Here is a 14517-nt window from a genome sequence, read left to right on the forward strand (position 1 = left end):
GACAGTTCATCATATTAATACACCTCAAGTGACTAGAATGTCACCTCTTGTGAAGTATTTGTTTTGTTTCCTTATAAAGATTATTATCACAGCACACTGCACGTATCTTTATGTATTTGGCTCCATATTCCAGACTATTACCTCGGGACAGATCCTTCAATGTGAGGGTGGTGATTCAACGCATATAATTTCTTGAAAATTGCTGATTTTCTTTCTAGAAGGGATATGCTCTTTTAGCATCTGAGTACTAAGCTGAAGATTATTACTTCTACTTCAGAAGTACTGGGTATTACTCGTTGACATTGATAGAACCTCAGTAGCTCTCCAGTGTTCATGTCAATACAGAGTTACATGGTACCTAGTGTTGTGCTAGGTCCTGGGTATTAGTGAAGAACAGAATCCAATCAGTCCCTGCCCTCATGGAGTTGAGATTCATGGAGGGGACAGAGGTACACAAGTGATCACAGAGGCAAACACATCATTAAAGGAGTGGTGAGATCCCTGGTTATAGATGATAGTTCTCTTTCTTGTGCCCGACTTGTCCCTTAATGTCTAATTCACGAAGATTGTTTGGGGTAGAGGGTGTGTTGGTGGTCTTTACCCAAAGTAGGAAGAGAGACAGGCAGGTGTGTGTTCCAATGCTGCTCCTAGAAAAGGAATTAAAATTCTCAAGGAACAGTAGTCTTAGAAACTTCCAAGTGAAAAATTTCCCACTATGATTTCACCCATCTTCCAACCCTCTTACCCCACACAAGGCTGTGCCCAACAGATGATAGTACAGAGGCAGAAGCACTTAGAAAAGGAAAGAAAAACTTGCAAAACATGCAGGGAGCCAGGCTTTAAAAGTACCGGCCTGCCAGAATAAAAAAACACAACAAATATTCAAAAGAAAAAATTGCAAATCAGCAAGAATACTAAGGTTGCATTATTCTGTTTGTGGTGGAAAACAGCAATGTCCTTACATGATTATCATACTCATAAAGGTTGTGATATATCTTCAGACATCAGCACAGCAAAAGTAAGCAAAAATACATTCTTTGGTGGGGGGAACAAAACCAGTCAGGTGATCCTGTTAGTTTTTTTTTTAACTCAGGGTGCAAGGTGTCCCCCCTGCCACCCCACTTACTGTGGCATGTGAAGTATTGACACTTAATCATTGGACGCAAGGCCAAGTGTCAGTTTTTGTTTCTACAGCAGATATGATGTGTTGGTGTGTGCGTGTAGTCAGGATATGTTGTTTTGGATACCATGTACACTTGCCCTGAAATTCTTTCCTACCGATCATGGGCAGCAGAAAGAAAACTGGATAAAGAGATTCTAAAATAAATTAAAATATAAGATTCTTTTCCTTTATGCATTCAAAAATCGTCTGTTAAAATGTTCTCTATGCTAGTCATACGGACAGGACTTGGCATTTAATTTTGGGACCATTTATAGAAGTGAGGGCAGAATTAAGGGCACTTACTGTTACCAGGTCCAAGCTCGGACTGTTCACCGCAAGACAGGACAATAAGTCGAGAGACGAGTTGTTGGGGCAAGGAACAGTGACTTTATTCAGAAAGCCAGCAGACTGAGAAGATGGTGGACTCATGTCCCAAAGAACCATCTTGCTAGGGTTTGGACGCTAGTTTCTTCTATAGAACAAAGAGGGGAAGATGAGGAGATAAAGTAAAAAAGGCAATAAATTGTTGCAAATATTTCCTGGTTCCAGCCAGGTTCCCAAGAAGGTGTTAATTTCTTCTTTCCTGCAGTCATTCATGGGTGGGCCTGGTCAGGATGTTTCCTGTGAGCTAAACAAAGGTATTTTAGCTTAAGCTCAGGCATGGGAGGCAGGGTTCCCAGAGATGGGCCATTATGTATACTTTAAGCATATAGGCAACACTTTAGTGATTGACTTGTAGCAAAAACAATAGAAAAAAAAAGGTTAAATGAAAAGAAAAAGGTCCAATATGGACTTAGATTTATTTTTCCTTGTTACACTGTAAGGGACGGTGAGGCACTCAGGGCTAGCAATGGTAGGAAACTGTTTGTATCCTTGGGCCTGAAGTGACAAGGTGAGAGAACACTGTTACTGGAGCCCAGCAAAAACTGGAGCCATGGAAGATGGGCCATGCAACAAGAGCTGTGGTCATAGAACCATCATGGTAGAGGGAGAAGGGGGTAGTGGTGTGTGTATGGGGAGAGGGATAAATACCCTACATACCTTTGTGCTACTCTTTATTTTCTTTCAAGTACCTTCATTGGCCACATCCAACCAGAAGCCACAGGGTGAGTGAGCTCAGATGATTCAGTCCTTAGTGACCAGCCTCCCAGGCAGCAGAGCAGGGTGGAGAGTGGATCTGGGGGGTAGACCTAGATTAACCAACAAAACCTTCCCTTTGCATATCACTAAGAGGAAGAGCAGTCTCCAAAAGTGATGGAAACATTGTGTCCAGAGAGGTGGGGAAAAAAGTTTGGGTAGAATAGCATCACAGAGTCCTTGGGTGAGGAATTTCAAGGAAAAGGGAGCCTCCAGTGCAACAGAGATCAAGTCAAAATGTAGCCACTGGATTCAGCAATTTGGAAGTCATTGGTGACCTTCATTAGAGTGGTCTCTGGGTGTAAGACCGGAACCAGACTGTGCTAAAGAAAGAATAGGAAGTGGTTGAAATGCAAAGGAGACAGGGAGCCTTTAGAGGATGATATAAGATGAAGGGAAGTTGCTTTTTGCCGTGAGAGGTAAAGTTGCTGTAGAGGTGGAGCAGAGGCAGATACTGGAGACAGACTGAATGATTGTGAAGCAAGATCACAGAGGAAGCAGGAGGGACTGAGACCACTAGCTTTGCAGAGGAGAGGGGACACTTCTAGAGTGGCATATGGGGATTTGCTATTGGGCGTATGGAGAGAGAATGTCGTGGGTCTAGAGCTGGTGAGCATGATGATGAGTTGCCTCCAGGAAACTTCTGTTCTTTTTTCCAGTGAAGTTGGAGGCTGGGTCATTACTGTTGGTGAGAGAGGAGGTAGCAGGAGGTAGCAAAGAGACCAGGGAAATTTGCCCCGGTCCTGGGACCCGAAGGAGCAGCTGACTGAGAGCCTTGGGGACAGCACTGGGGTTGGTAATACCTCTCTATCCCTACCGTGGCACCAGTCAGCAGAATTTTGTGATCTTCTTTAGTCGTGTTCAGCCTGGAACGAGGATGCTGTATATTACAGAAGGTAACAGGGTTGGCAAAAGATCAAAAGGAGTCAAAGACAGTGACAGTATTGGTAAAAGACTGATGGAAGAGATGGACCATAGATCTTGGTTGGATGGCGCACGGAGGAAAGCCCAAAGGAGGCTTATTTGGGGGAACTGGAGGCATCAAAGGTGGTCTTGAAAAGGTGGAAGAAGAATAGTATTAATGATGATTGCTAACATTTATGGAGAGTTTCCTAGGGGCCAGACACATTTACTCCTCACAGCAACCCTACCTGCTGTGTCCTGTATCGTCTTCACAGATGAAGAAATTGAAGCAGAAAGCTTCAGCAAGTTGTTCAAGGTCATACTGTTGGTCAATGACAACCAGACAAGGGATTGAGGGCGTAGAGATTTGTAGTCTAGGAATAGTATACTGTGGGTTAACATTTCATTGCTGACTTGAACAGATATTCATACACCAATTTTCATAGCAGCATTATTCACAATAGCCAAAAGGTGGAAACAATCCAAGCGTCCATGAACAGATGAATGGATAGCAAAATGTGGCATACACACATATGATGGGATATTATTCAGGCATGAAAAGGAACATGGTACGCAGGCCTCTCACTGTTGTGGCCTCTCCCGTTGCAGAGCACAGGCTCTGGACGTGCAGGCTCAGCGGCCATGGCTCACGGGCCCAGCCACTCCGCGGCATGCGGGATCTTCCTGGACCAGGGAACGAACCCGTGTCCCCTGCATCGGCAGGCGGACTCTCAACCACTGTGCCACCAGGGAAGCCCAGTTTTTGGAACGGCATTTTCCTTTTCTCATTCTTAGACTCCTCATCTCTAAAATAGGGATTCAAATGCCCACAAGACCTAAATTCTGGGATAGCTATGATGATCAAAAGATATATTAAGTGGAAATACTCTGTGACTTCCATTTATTATTATTATTATTTTGCCGCGGGGCATGTGGGGTCTTATTTCCCCAACCAAGGATTGAGCCTGCACCCCCTGCAGTGGAAGCACGGGAGTCTTAATCGCTGGACCGGCAGGGAAGTCCCTACTTTGTGACTTTTAGAGGGAGAGGTAGCAGTGTACATCATTATCACTATTCTCAGCGTCAAGTGAACAGTCTGTGCTCTGCTTTGGACTTCTCTCCAGAGGCAGTTCTCAGGTTCTTAGCGTTGCACGTACGGGCAGGGGCAGAGCCAAGAATAAGAGGCAGATCAAACCAGGACCATCGCAATCATGATTCCCATGATGTAAATGCTGAGTTTGTGCCACTTTGAATTATTTCTCTTTCATCCTAAATTATCTTCCAGGGAAAAGTGATAGGGAAAGCACTAGAGTTTTAAAGTGTTGTTAGTTTCTCTTTATTTAACTTTATACCTGGAGCTAATCTGTCTCCATCTCAATCTCTGACTCTATTAGTCTGATTCCAAATCCCTCTCCCTTTATCCATTTGTTCTCTTCCCCACTCTCTGTCCCTTTCTTCTCTCGTTCTCGCTCTCTTGCGCACACACACACACACACACACACGCATACACATTTATCTCCTATTCTCCCTTTCTGCCTACCCCTAGTTGATATGGTCTGAATATCTGTGTTCCTTCCAGATTCACATGTTGAACTACTAATGCCCAGTGTGATGACATTAAAAGACGGGGCCTTTGGGAGGTGCTTAGGTCATGAGGGTAGAGCCCTCACGAATGGTATTAGTGCCCTTGTAAAAGAGACCCCTTAGAGCTCCCTAGCTCCTTCCGCCATGTGAGGATACAATGAGAAGTCTGTGACCTGGAAAAGGGCCTTTACCCAACCATGCTGGTACCCTAATCTTAGACTCCTAGCATCCAAAAGTGTGAGAAATAAATTTCTGTTGTTTATAAAGCCACCCAGTCTGTGGTATTGTGTCACAGCAGCCCAAATGGACTAATACTAGTGTATGTATTGTGCTAAGTATGCATAATATGGAAACATTGCTTTGTTCACTAAGCCCCTTGGTGCAGAAAAGAGGCAGTGTCGGTTCAAATCTGGATTCAGGTAAAACAGAGCTAATTCTGTGAAGACAAACACTGACTGGATACATTGAGGAGGTGAAAGGACTCATTCACACGGTTCCGGGCAGTCTTAGAACGATAATCATTCTGATACTGATCATTTGTCTCAAGGCAACGGTGGCAGAACACAGATGCTTTACTCTCTTTTTGTAAGGTAGAGGAAGCTCACTCATTCTTCTACCTGTTGATCACTGAGGGATTTATTTATTCAGCAACATCGAAAGAGACAGTAAGCAATGATTTATTGAACTCTACTGTGTACTATGTTCCCACTTGTGGTAGGTGGAACAGGAAATGGAAAGGTAAGTAAGAAGCAGCTCCTGCCTGGAAGGAAGTTAAAAGTCCAGCAGTATGTGAGAACATACACCACGATTACACCAAGGGCCAAGTGATGCAATGCTATGAGCCACCAAAGGAGGGTCAGCAAAGGGAATCCAGGTTAGTTTGATGGGGAAGGTGGCACATGCGCGGCACCACGCCAGATCTTCAGGTCTGCAGGTACGCGGAGGGGCAGGAAGGGCATTTCTGGAGGAGAGAACTGTGGGGGCACAAAAACAAGGGAATCTACGTAGGGAAACAACCTCTGTTTCCCTACCTGGAAAAGCATAACACGTGTGCCATGACATTTTTCTTTTATTTTTTCTGACGTGTATCACAGGCCTACAGGGCAGAAACCATGACCAGAAGTCACATTACATGAAGCTGAACTGTCATCTTACTCTTTTGAAAGACGAGGACCCAAAAGCATCTTCTTTGGTTCACTTACAGAGGCTTGCTGCTCCTCCTATGTTCTACTGCAGTATTCTACTAGGTCAGTGTTATTATCTGTAGGACACCAATCCTGTTGGATAATAGGTGTTTGGAGGAAATGAACATTATACGGTCAAACAAATGTGAAGAATACTGTGCTGATTAAAATAAAGCTAGTGGTTTACTGAAGGTTTATTCAGTGCCTGTACTGTGCAAACGTGCAGTCATGACACTCCAAGATGAGGGATGCGTGTTGCATGTTTCCTAAATTGTCACCACCAAACTCTTCTATTCCTTGGAATCTCTTAGGAAATATTTTATCTTGTTGAATCTACTTTGGAAAATGCTGCCGTGGCTAAGGCTGACTGGATAAAAAGAGGACGATTTCACTAGTGATTGAAATATTCCAGGCACTTTTCAATTCCCCACGCTCTTTGAGAAAACAGCGCAGTTATGAGTTAGCAGGCTTCTTTTCCAGTGATTGAATAAGGGAATTAATGATTGCCATATACCAACCCATTTATCATCATAATAACCCATGAAATGCGTGTCATTATTATCTCTGCTTACATATAAGGAAACTGAGACACAGGGAGGCTAAGTAACTTGTTCAAGGTCACACAGCCAGTAAACATAAAACTGAGATTTGACCTGGGCAGCGTGGCCACCAAAGCCTGGGCACAAAACCACTCTCCCGACATGCTATGACTGTCCAATAAGAGCTTGGGAAAATCGCTTCATTTTTCTGACAATTCAGTTGCATAATAAAATGGGGACAATACTATCTACTCTGTCTCCCCGAGTTATTGTGAGATCTCCAAGGAAAAAAAAAAACCCAAACTGTAAAAGGATAATAAAAGAGGCAGCATGGTTATTCAAACATCGACATGGAGAAATACACTAGATGGCTCATTTTTTTAAACACCAAAAGTTTAAAGACATGAGTGTTCAATTCCTTTCACCTAAGGTTTCCCTATGTTTATCCTGTTACTCTTGATAGGTGTTTCACAAGTGTTGTAAGAAACAAGCATGTCTTCTGCAGCTCAGAAGTAACAGCAGGCTTCTCTGCTTGAGGTTTCCTCACTGAGTCTTCCCACTTACCTTACCAGGCTCCTCGGAGAACTATGTGCTTAAGGGCTCCAGGGATTGAGGAGTTTGTGTAAACATAAAAACAAATGAATATGGTGCAAATTATTTATATTGTTAAATCATAGGCATAGGTATGTGGTATAGGGAGATTCGTGTTAGGAAAACATCTGAACAACATGATATAAAACATCTTTATAAACAAAGCACATTATTTTTAAAAAATTTATTTTATTGAAGTATAGTTGACTTACAATGTGGTATTAATTTCTAATGTATAGCAAAGTGATTCAGTTATATATACATATACATCCTTCATATTCTTTTCCATTATGGTTTATTACAGGATATTGAATATAGTTCCCTGTGCTATACAGTAGGACCTTGTTATTTATCCATTCTATATACAATATTTTGCATCTGCTAATTCTGAACTCCCACTTCATCCCTTCCCCAACCACCCCCCTCACCCCTGGCAACCACAAGTCTGTCCTCTGTGTCTTCAAAATACATTGTTTTAAACACACAGTTCAGTGGCACAGGGAGTTGCAATTGCATTTAGTTTTAAGATCCAGGAAGGATCTTCTTTCCTCCTTAGGGAGAGGAGAGGAGAATCCCTAGGGAGTGTGTGTGTGTGTGAGTGTGTGTGTGTGTGTGTGTGTAGTCACACACTACATAAGAATAGTAGGCGACTATTCTTTGATTTATCCTCCAAATAATTGCAGTGCACCTACCTCACAGTACCCCTGGAAGGTGAATAATATAATACCTGGTCATTGCTCTCAACAGATATGTAAGCAACGAGGTATAAGACAACCCAGGGTTTGCTCTTTTTTTTTTTTTTTTTTTGCGATACGTGGGCCTCTCACTGCTGTGGCCTCTCCCGTTGCGGAGCACAGGCTCCGGACGCGCAGGCTCAGCGGCCATGGCTCACGGGCCCAGCCACTCCGTGGCATGTGGGATCTTCCCGGACCCGGGCACGAACCCGTGTCCCCTGCATCGGCAGGTGGACTCTCAACCACTGCGCCACCAGGGAAGGCCTGCTTTTAAAATAGATCTGAACAAGTACTGTTTGGGGCGGGAGGGCAGAGGGCCAGGGAGACGTGAACTGGAGAAGGCCTCGGTCTTGGAGGAGGAGTAGGGATTTGTCAGACATGAAATGGAAAAAGGACAAATCAGGCAGAGATGGGTGGGAAATCCTGGGCATATTAGATGCAGAGAAGAGGTGGGTGTTTGAGGAAGCTGAAGGTGGAGCTGTGTGTGTTAGGGAGTGACAGTACCTTGGGCTGGGGCCAGACTGCGCAAGGGCTTGAATGCCATTCTAAGAAGAGTCTGGACTCCCTAATCTTGTAATAAGGAGCCACTGATGAAATTTAATCAGGAGAAAGACATAATGGAGCCATATGACAAGAAGCTTCATTTAATTAATTTAGTAAACCCTAACTGAGTGCCTACAATGACGTTTTGGGGCCGAGGCTGGGGTCTGGGTTCACATTAGTGAAAAGGAGAGACAAGGCTGCTGACCTCGCAGAGCTCATAGAAGGTACAGGAACTAGACCAGGTTACACAGTGTGGTAGGGCTATCTTGAAGTCCAGGCTGTCAGGGAAGCATGTTTGAGAGACACTTAATCCTAGAATGGGTCAGAGTTGTCCAGTTCAGATACAGGGGGGAAGAGAGCTCTAAGGTGAAAGAGCGTAACTGTGGCATGAATTTGGGGTTTGAATTGTGTTCTAGGCAGCTGCTGAGATGGCTCTCGGTCTTCACCCCCTTGTGTAATCTCCTGGCCTTGAGTGTGGGCTGAACCTAGGGCTTCTCTTTTAATCGATACAGTATGGCAAAAGTGATGTCACAGCCGAGACCAGGTTACAAAAACACTTTGGCTTTTCTCTCTCTTTCTCTATCCCTCTCACCTGCTTGGGCTGATGGAATTCAGCTGCCATGTTGTGAGCTGCCCTATGAAGAGACCCACGGGGTGAAGTACAGCCCTTGAAGAACTGAATCCTGCTGGCAACCATGTGAGTGACTTTGGAAGCAGATTCTTTCCCAGTCAAGCCATGAGATGAGACGCAGCCTCCAGCCAACACCTTAACTGCAGTGAGGCAGAGGCACCCAGCAAAACTGCACCTGGATTCCTGAATCACAGAAACCAGAGGGTAATGTTGTTTCAAGCTGTTTTAGGGCAATTTGTTATGCGGCGATAGATAACTAATACAAACTGTAAGGGGGTGAAAACTACAAGTTAGGAAGTGTATTCTCCATCCTCCCTGCAGTGGGGAAGAATTGCTGTGGGGAACAGAAAGGACCTTCCCCTTCAATTTTCTAGCTCCTTTATCTCTTTCTATTGAACACCGCACCCTGGGGACACTGCCTCCAGGTACAATAGCCAGAAGGTGGTCTCACCTGTTCCTCAGCAGGCCCTGAGGGTCAAGGGGGGGGTAAGGCTCAGTGTTTATTTTCCAGTGGGAAAGAAACAGGCTTAGAGGAAAGAGAGAGAGAGGGAAGCGGAGCCCCAAGCCCCAGGATCCTCTATTTGGTTTGTTTGTAAAGGTGAAATTAAGTGTTGGCTGACTTCTCTATAGCCAAAATGCAAACGCTTGATTTAATCTTGCTATATTTGTTTAGTGGGGAAACAGCTACACACTAGACATGGTGGGAAACCAAGCACCCTGGTAGACCAGAAAAATAAAAATACATCAGAGAGGAGGGGGATCCCACTAAGCCTGGAACCTTAAGTCACTGTCCATACGTGGAGACCTTACAGTCCACTTGGGCTCAATGTCAGTCTTCCTCACCAGCCCGTGGCCTCTCCTCACCCAGGTCCCTTGTCCCTCAGTAACTTGACTTTCTTCAGTTTATTTTACACAACTACCTGCTGCAATCCAGACTTCTGCCTGTCAAGGAAGAGCAAATATTAACAGAAAATGAACAAAATAGGGTTCATACCTAATAGGAGTTTTTTAAAAAAGGCTTGAAGTCTGTGACAACTCCCTTCGAATAGAAAGTCATAAGAAGAGAACTCTACTGATGCTTCCCTTCCTGGGTTCCTGGACTCCACGTGCAGTTAAGAGCGCTCTTTATGCTGTTTTCAATGTGTAAAAAGGTTAAGAAAAATCAAATGGTCATTTCTGTTATGGCCACATAGGCTAACCAAAAGGTCATTTTTTTTTTCCCCCTTCATGGAAACATCCTCTCCTAGGAAACCAAATTTCTTTTTTGTTTCCTAGTTTTATTGAAATATATATTGACATATAACATTGCATTAGTTTAAGGTGTGCAACGTAATGATTTTTTAAAAAATTTTATTCGTGTATAGTTGATTTATAATGTGTTAGTTTCAGGTGTACAGCAAAGTAATTCAGTTATACATATACATATGCCCATTCCTTTTCAGATTGTTTTCCCATATAGGTTACCACTGAATATAGAGTTCCCTGTGCTATACGGTAGGTCCTTGTTGGTTATCTATCTTCTATATAGTAGTGTGTGTATGTTAATCCCAAAATGATCACCACAGTATATCCATCACCTCACATAGTTACAACTTTGTTTTTTTGTGTGTGTGGTTTTTTTTGCGGTACACGGGCCTCTCACTGTTGTGGCCTCTCCCGTTGCGGAGCACAGGTTCCAGACGCGCAGGCTCAGCGGCCATGGCTCACGGGCCCAGCCGCTCTGCGGCATGTGGGATCTTCCCGGACCGGGGCACGAACCCATGTCCCCTGCATCAGCAGGCGGACTCTCAACCACTGCGCCACCAGGGAAGCCCACAACTTTGTTTTTGTTTTGATAAGAACTTTTTTTTTTCCAGAATCATAATTTAATTAAGGGAGCATATTCATTGTAGAGAACTGTAGAGAATATATTGATGATTGTAAATGTGACTCCTCATTACAGCCTTAAAATTTTGGAAAGACCAAAGCACAAAGATGTCAATTATATATGCAAACTACAGGTACAAAACAAGTACATGTATTTTCCATGCTCCAAAATTGAGTACACACTGTACTGTCATAGGGAAGGGGGTTACCAATGAAGACCTGACAATAAAGTACTCAAGATTGATATACCAAAATAAAATATAAAATAGGAGTTTATAAAAACAAGTTTGACAATAGCAGAGAGGACCCTTGATAAGAACTTTTAGGATCTATTCTGTTAGCAACTCCAAATATACAATACAGTATTATTAACTATAGTCACCATACTGTACATTACATCCCCAGGACTTACTTTTTTTATAATTTGAAGTTTGTACCTTTCGACTCCCTTCACCCATTTTGCTCCCCGCCCCCCATCTCTGGCAATCACCTGTTCTCTGTATCTATGAGTTTGAGGAAACCAAATTCTGATTACCTAGTAAGTGTATTTTCTAAGGGATGTGGAATCATTCAAAACAAGATATCCACAAATGAAAATAAAGAACGTATGATGTTCTTGATCTTGAAAAGTTCGAGAATCACTAGTTTTGATCAGCCTCCTTACCTCACAGATGAGAGAATAGATTGTGCGATGTCAAGTGACAGCTGTTTTGTGGCAGAAAATGTGTCTAGAACTCAGTCCTCTTGGCTATGTGCCAGCAATCGTTCTGTGGCTCCATAGCTACTGTCCCTTCATGGAAAGCCCGTCTTGTGAAGCATAGATTAAATTTCTTAAATGTTTGGACAAAGGTGAAGAGCAAGAAACAGTGGTGGAAGTTATAGGAAGGAAAATTTTTGTTTCATATAACAAAACACTTTTAAACAACAGTTGGAACTGTTCAACCAGAGAAGATGCTTGAGTGTTTGAAAAAACTGAAAAAATTAAAATGCATTCAGGCAGAGGCTGAATGGCCATCCTTGATCATTTCCTGTGGTCCTTTTCAGACGTCTAATGTAAAGAGTTGTTCACATATCTGTCTCCTCAAAAGACTCTCTTTTCCTGAAGCGCGGAAACTTAGCTATCCCCATTAACAAAAATTTGTTAAGGAAAGGAGGTGGAATACGATTTCTGATTAGCTTACCGTTTCCATTTATGACCACCAGGGGGCGCAGAAGCCTTCTCTTTACCAAAGACTGGAAATTAATTCACCTAGCGAGCGCCTGGGGTAGAAGGAAGTGTGCAGGACTAGAGCGAGGATTAGAGACCATATCTTCATGGGAGGGGATGAAGTCAGCACGGAGCAAGCGCTAAGATTGCAGAACAGGGCAAAGTTCTGTTAGAATTACGAAAATATTTACAGCCCTTTTAAAAAATATTTATGTATTTAATTTTGGCTGCGTTGGGTCTTCGTTGCTGCGCGCGGGCTTTCTCGAGTTGCGGTGGATGGGGGCTACTCTTCGTTGTGGTGCACGGGCTTCTCATTGCGGTGGCTGCTTCCCTCGTTGTGGTCTTAAGTAATTGTCGCGCGAGGGCTCTAGAGCGCAGGCTCAGTAGTTGTGGCGCACGGGCTTAGCTGCTCCGTGGCATGTGGGATCTTCCCGGACCAGGGCTCGAACCCGTATCCCCTGCCCTGGCAGGCGGATTCTTAACCACTGCACCACCAGGGAAGTCCTACACCCCTTTAATCTGGATGCATAGCTCAGATTCTTTCCCTGATTTGAGGATTGAATCTTAGGCCTGTCAGTCCTATTTATTGAGCTCCACTCCATATCTGCTGGATATGTCATCTGTTCCCAAGAAGGAAGATAAACTGGGAAGAGGGAAGAGAGGGTGGAGGTGTGGGGCCGGGGAGGGGAGAAAGACGGAGGGGCAGTGCGAAGAAACCGCCCACTTTTCAGAAAGTGGGATCAGGTACTACTCACCTAGGGGATCAGGTAGGAAAGTTTAAGCTTTCCAATACGCACATCCTCCTCTTACAGCTCTGCTCCACAGGTGACGAATCAGTCATTCCTCCTCTGTCAACAAGGCCCCACAGCAAACTGGGAAGTGGGTAATATCTCTGATTTATAGATACAGAAACGGAGTCCCCTAGAGAAACAATAACTTGCCAAAGGTATACACTTTGTTAGTGGCAGGTGTTCTGATTTCATCATTGAACTGCTTGCATTTCTCTTAAGGATCCCCACTGCCAACATCATAAAATCCAAATTCTTCGTCGCAGCCTTCCCCACCCCGCCTCACCTCCAGTTATTTCCACGAGGAACACACTCTTTCAGCTCCAGCACGCAGTCCCCCGGACCGTGAGCATTCCTTTAACTTGGAATGCCCTTCCTCCAGGCAGAATTAATTGCTCTCTCTCTCCCACCTGTTATGGCACGAATCACGTTGTCTTAGAGTTCCTCGTGTATGGGATGTTGGCGCCGCCTAGCAATGAATCAGTCTGTTGAGGGCTGGATCCTAGCACAGAGCCCGGCACAGGTAGTGAATGGCTGTTGAATGGAAAGGCTGGAATTGAGGTCAGACAGACCCACTCGCGGCGGGATCTCCCATTGCTGCTCCATCGGGGGACCCAGAGCTACGGGAGGTGGAGTGAGAGGCGTGGAGGGTGGCCGGGCGGCGGCAGGGCACTGGCCCTTTAAGGAGGAGCGCGGGGCGCGGCCCAGGTAAGGGGCGGGTCCGCCGGGCGGATCAGCGCTGCGCGCCGGCGCCGGCCGGGGAGCCGGATTTGGAGTACGCGGCGCCGGCTGGGCCGGAGAGGGCGGCGCGGCGGAACCTTCAGTGGCCTCGGACGCTCCCTCTCGCCCGCGGCCGCCGCCCGCCTCCGCCTGCTCCTCCGTCCTGGCCGGGCCCGGCCGCCACTTCCGGCCGCTCACCTGGGACGCGCTCACCTGCCTCCGGGCGCCTGGGCACCAGGATGAAGGACCGGCTGGAGCAGCTGAAGGCCGTGAGTCCCGCCGCACCCGGGAACCGGGCGGGCCGGGGGCTGCGGGGGTGGAGCTGCGCGGGAGAGGGCCTTCCCTCGCTCCCCCACATCGAGGCTGGGCGGGGGGATTGCGGGTTGGGCGCAAGGCCTGTCCTCCCCAAGCCCCAGACGCACCCACCCCTCCTCTCTGGGGTCATGTGCCGGTGATTCATCGCTAGGCTGCAATTTCCCTGGATGCCTCTAGTCTCCGCCCCCCACCCCAAGCCGGACAGCATCAGTCTAGAGATGGGATCCGTGGGAGGTGGTGGGTGCTTGGGTCCAGCGGGGCTCTCTGTGAGGTCAAGGGTCACTCACCACCTGCCCAATGCTGCCTGGCACTGTGCCCAGGACCCGCCTCCTCCCACGCTCCTCCTCGTTCCTCTCCTGGGGGACGCTAAGACAACTGCCCTCGCCCCCGGAGAGCAGCTCTAGTGGGTGACCTCCCGAGCTGTGAGCTGGTCACGTGCCTGGATGGGGGCGGGGGGCAGCTCTTCACCACCCAGCTGTCTGTAATTATTAATTCCCCCCTCCCACGCCCACCCCCATCCTTGGGACAGCTGTGGTCAGGGCCAAGGATCTGAAGGTAGATCGTTTCCGGCTCTGCTGCACAAAAAATGTAAAACCTTAGGCTACGTACTCTT

The 14517-nt window shown here is 46.0% G+C and overlaps 1 protein-coding gene across 7 annotated transcripts in view; it reads left to right on the forward strand.

Annotated features, from left to right (window-relative positions):
- The first annotated feature begins 5983 nt into the window (after window positions 1-5983).
- The window catches only part of STX3 (syntaxin 3), a 50292-nt gene continuing 41758 nt past the window's right edge, over window positions 5984-14517 (forward strand). For 4 of the 7 annotated variants that reach the window (XR_003791493.1, XM_029208590.1, XM_029208588.1 and 1 more), the window contains exon 1: window positions 13475-13858. Coding sequence is in view for 5 of the 7 variants with exons in the window: in XM_029208590.1 (XP_029064423.1) it covers window positions 13829-13858 (30 nt within the window). In the remaining 2 variants the exon portion in view is untranslated. Of the gene's footprint in view, window positions 6034-8992; window positions 9213-13474; window positions 13859-14517 lie in introns of those variants that run through there. The other 3 variants (XM_029208587.1, XM_029208592.1, XM_029208591.1) reach the window with 2 other exon arrangements.

Source organism: Monodon monoceros, unplaced genomic scaffold (genome assembly GCF_005190385.1).
Source record: "Monodon monoceros isolate NGI ecotype Baffin Bay Population unplaced genomic scaffold, NGI_Narwhal_1 Super_Scaffold_7, whole genome shotgun sequence".
Taxonomy (NCBI): domain Eukaryota; kingdom Metazoa; phylum Chordata; class Mammalia; order Artiodactyla; family Monodontidae; genus Monodon; species Monodon monoceros.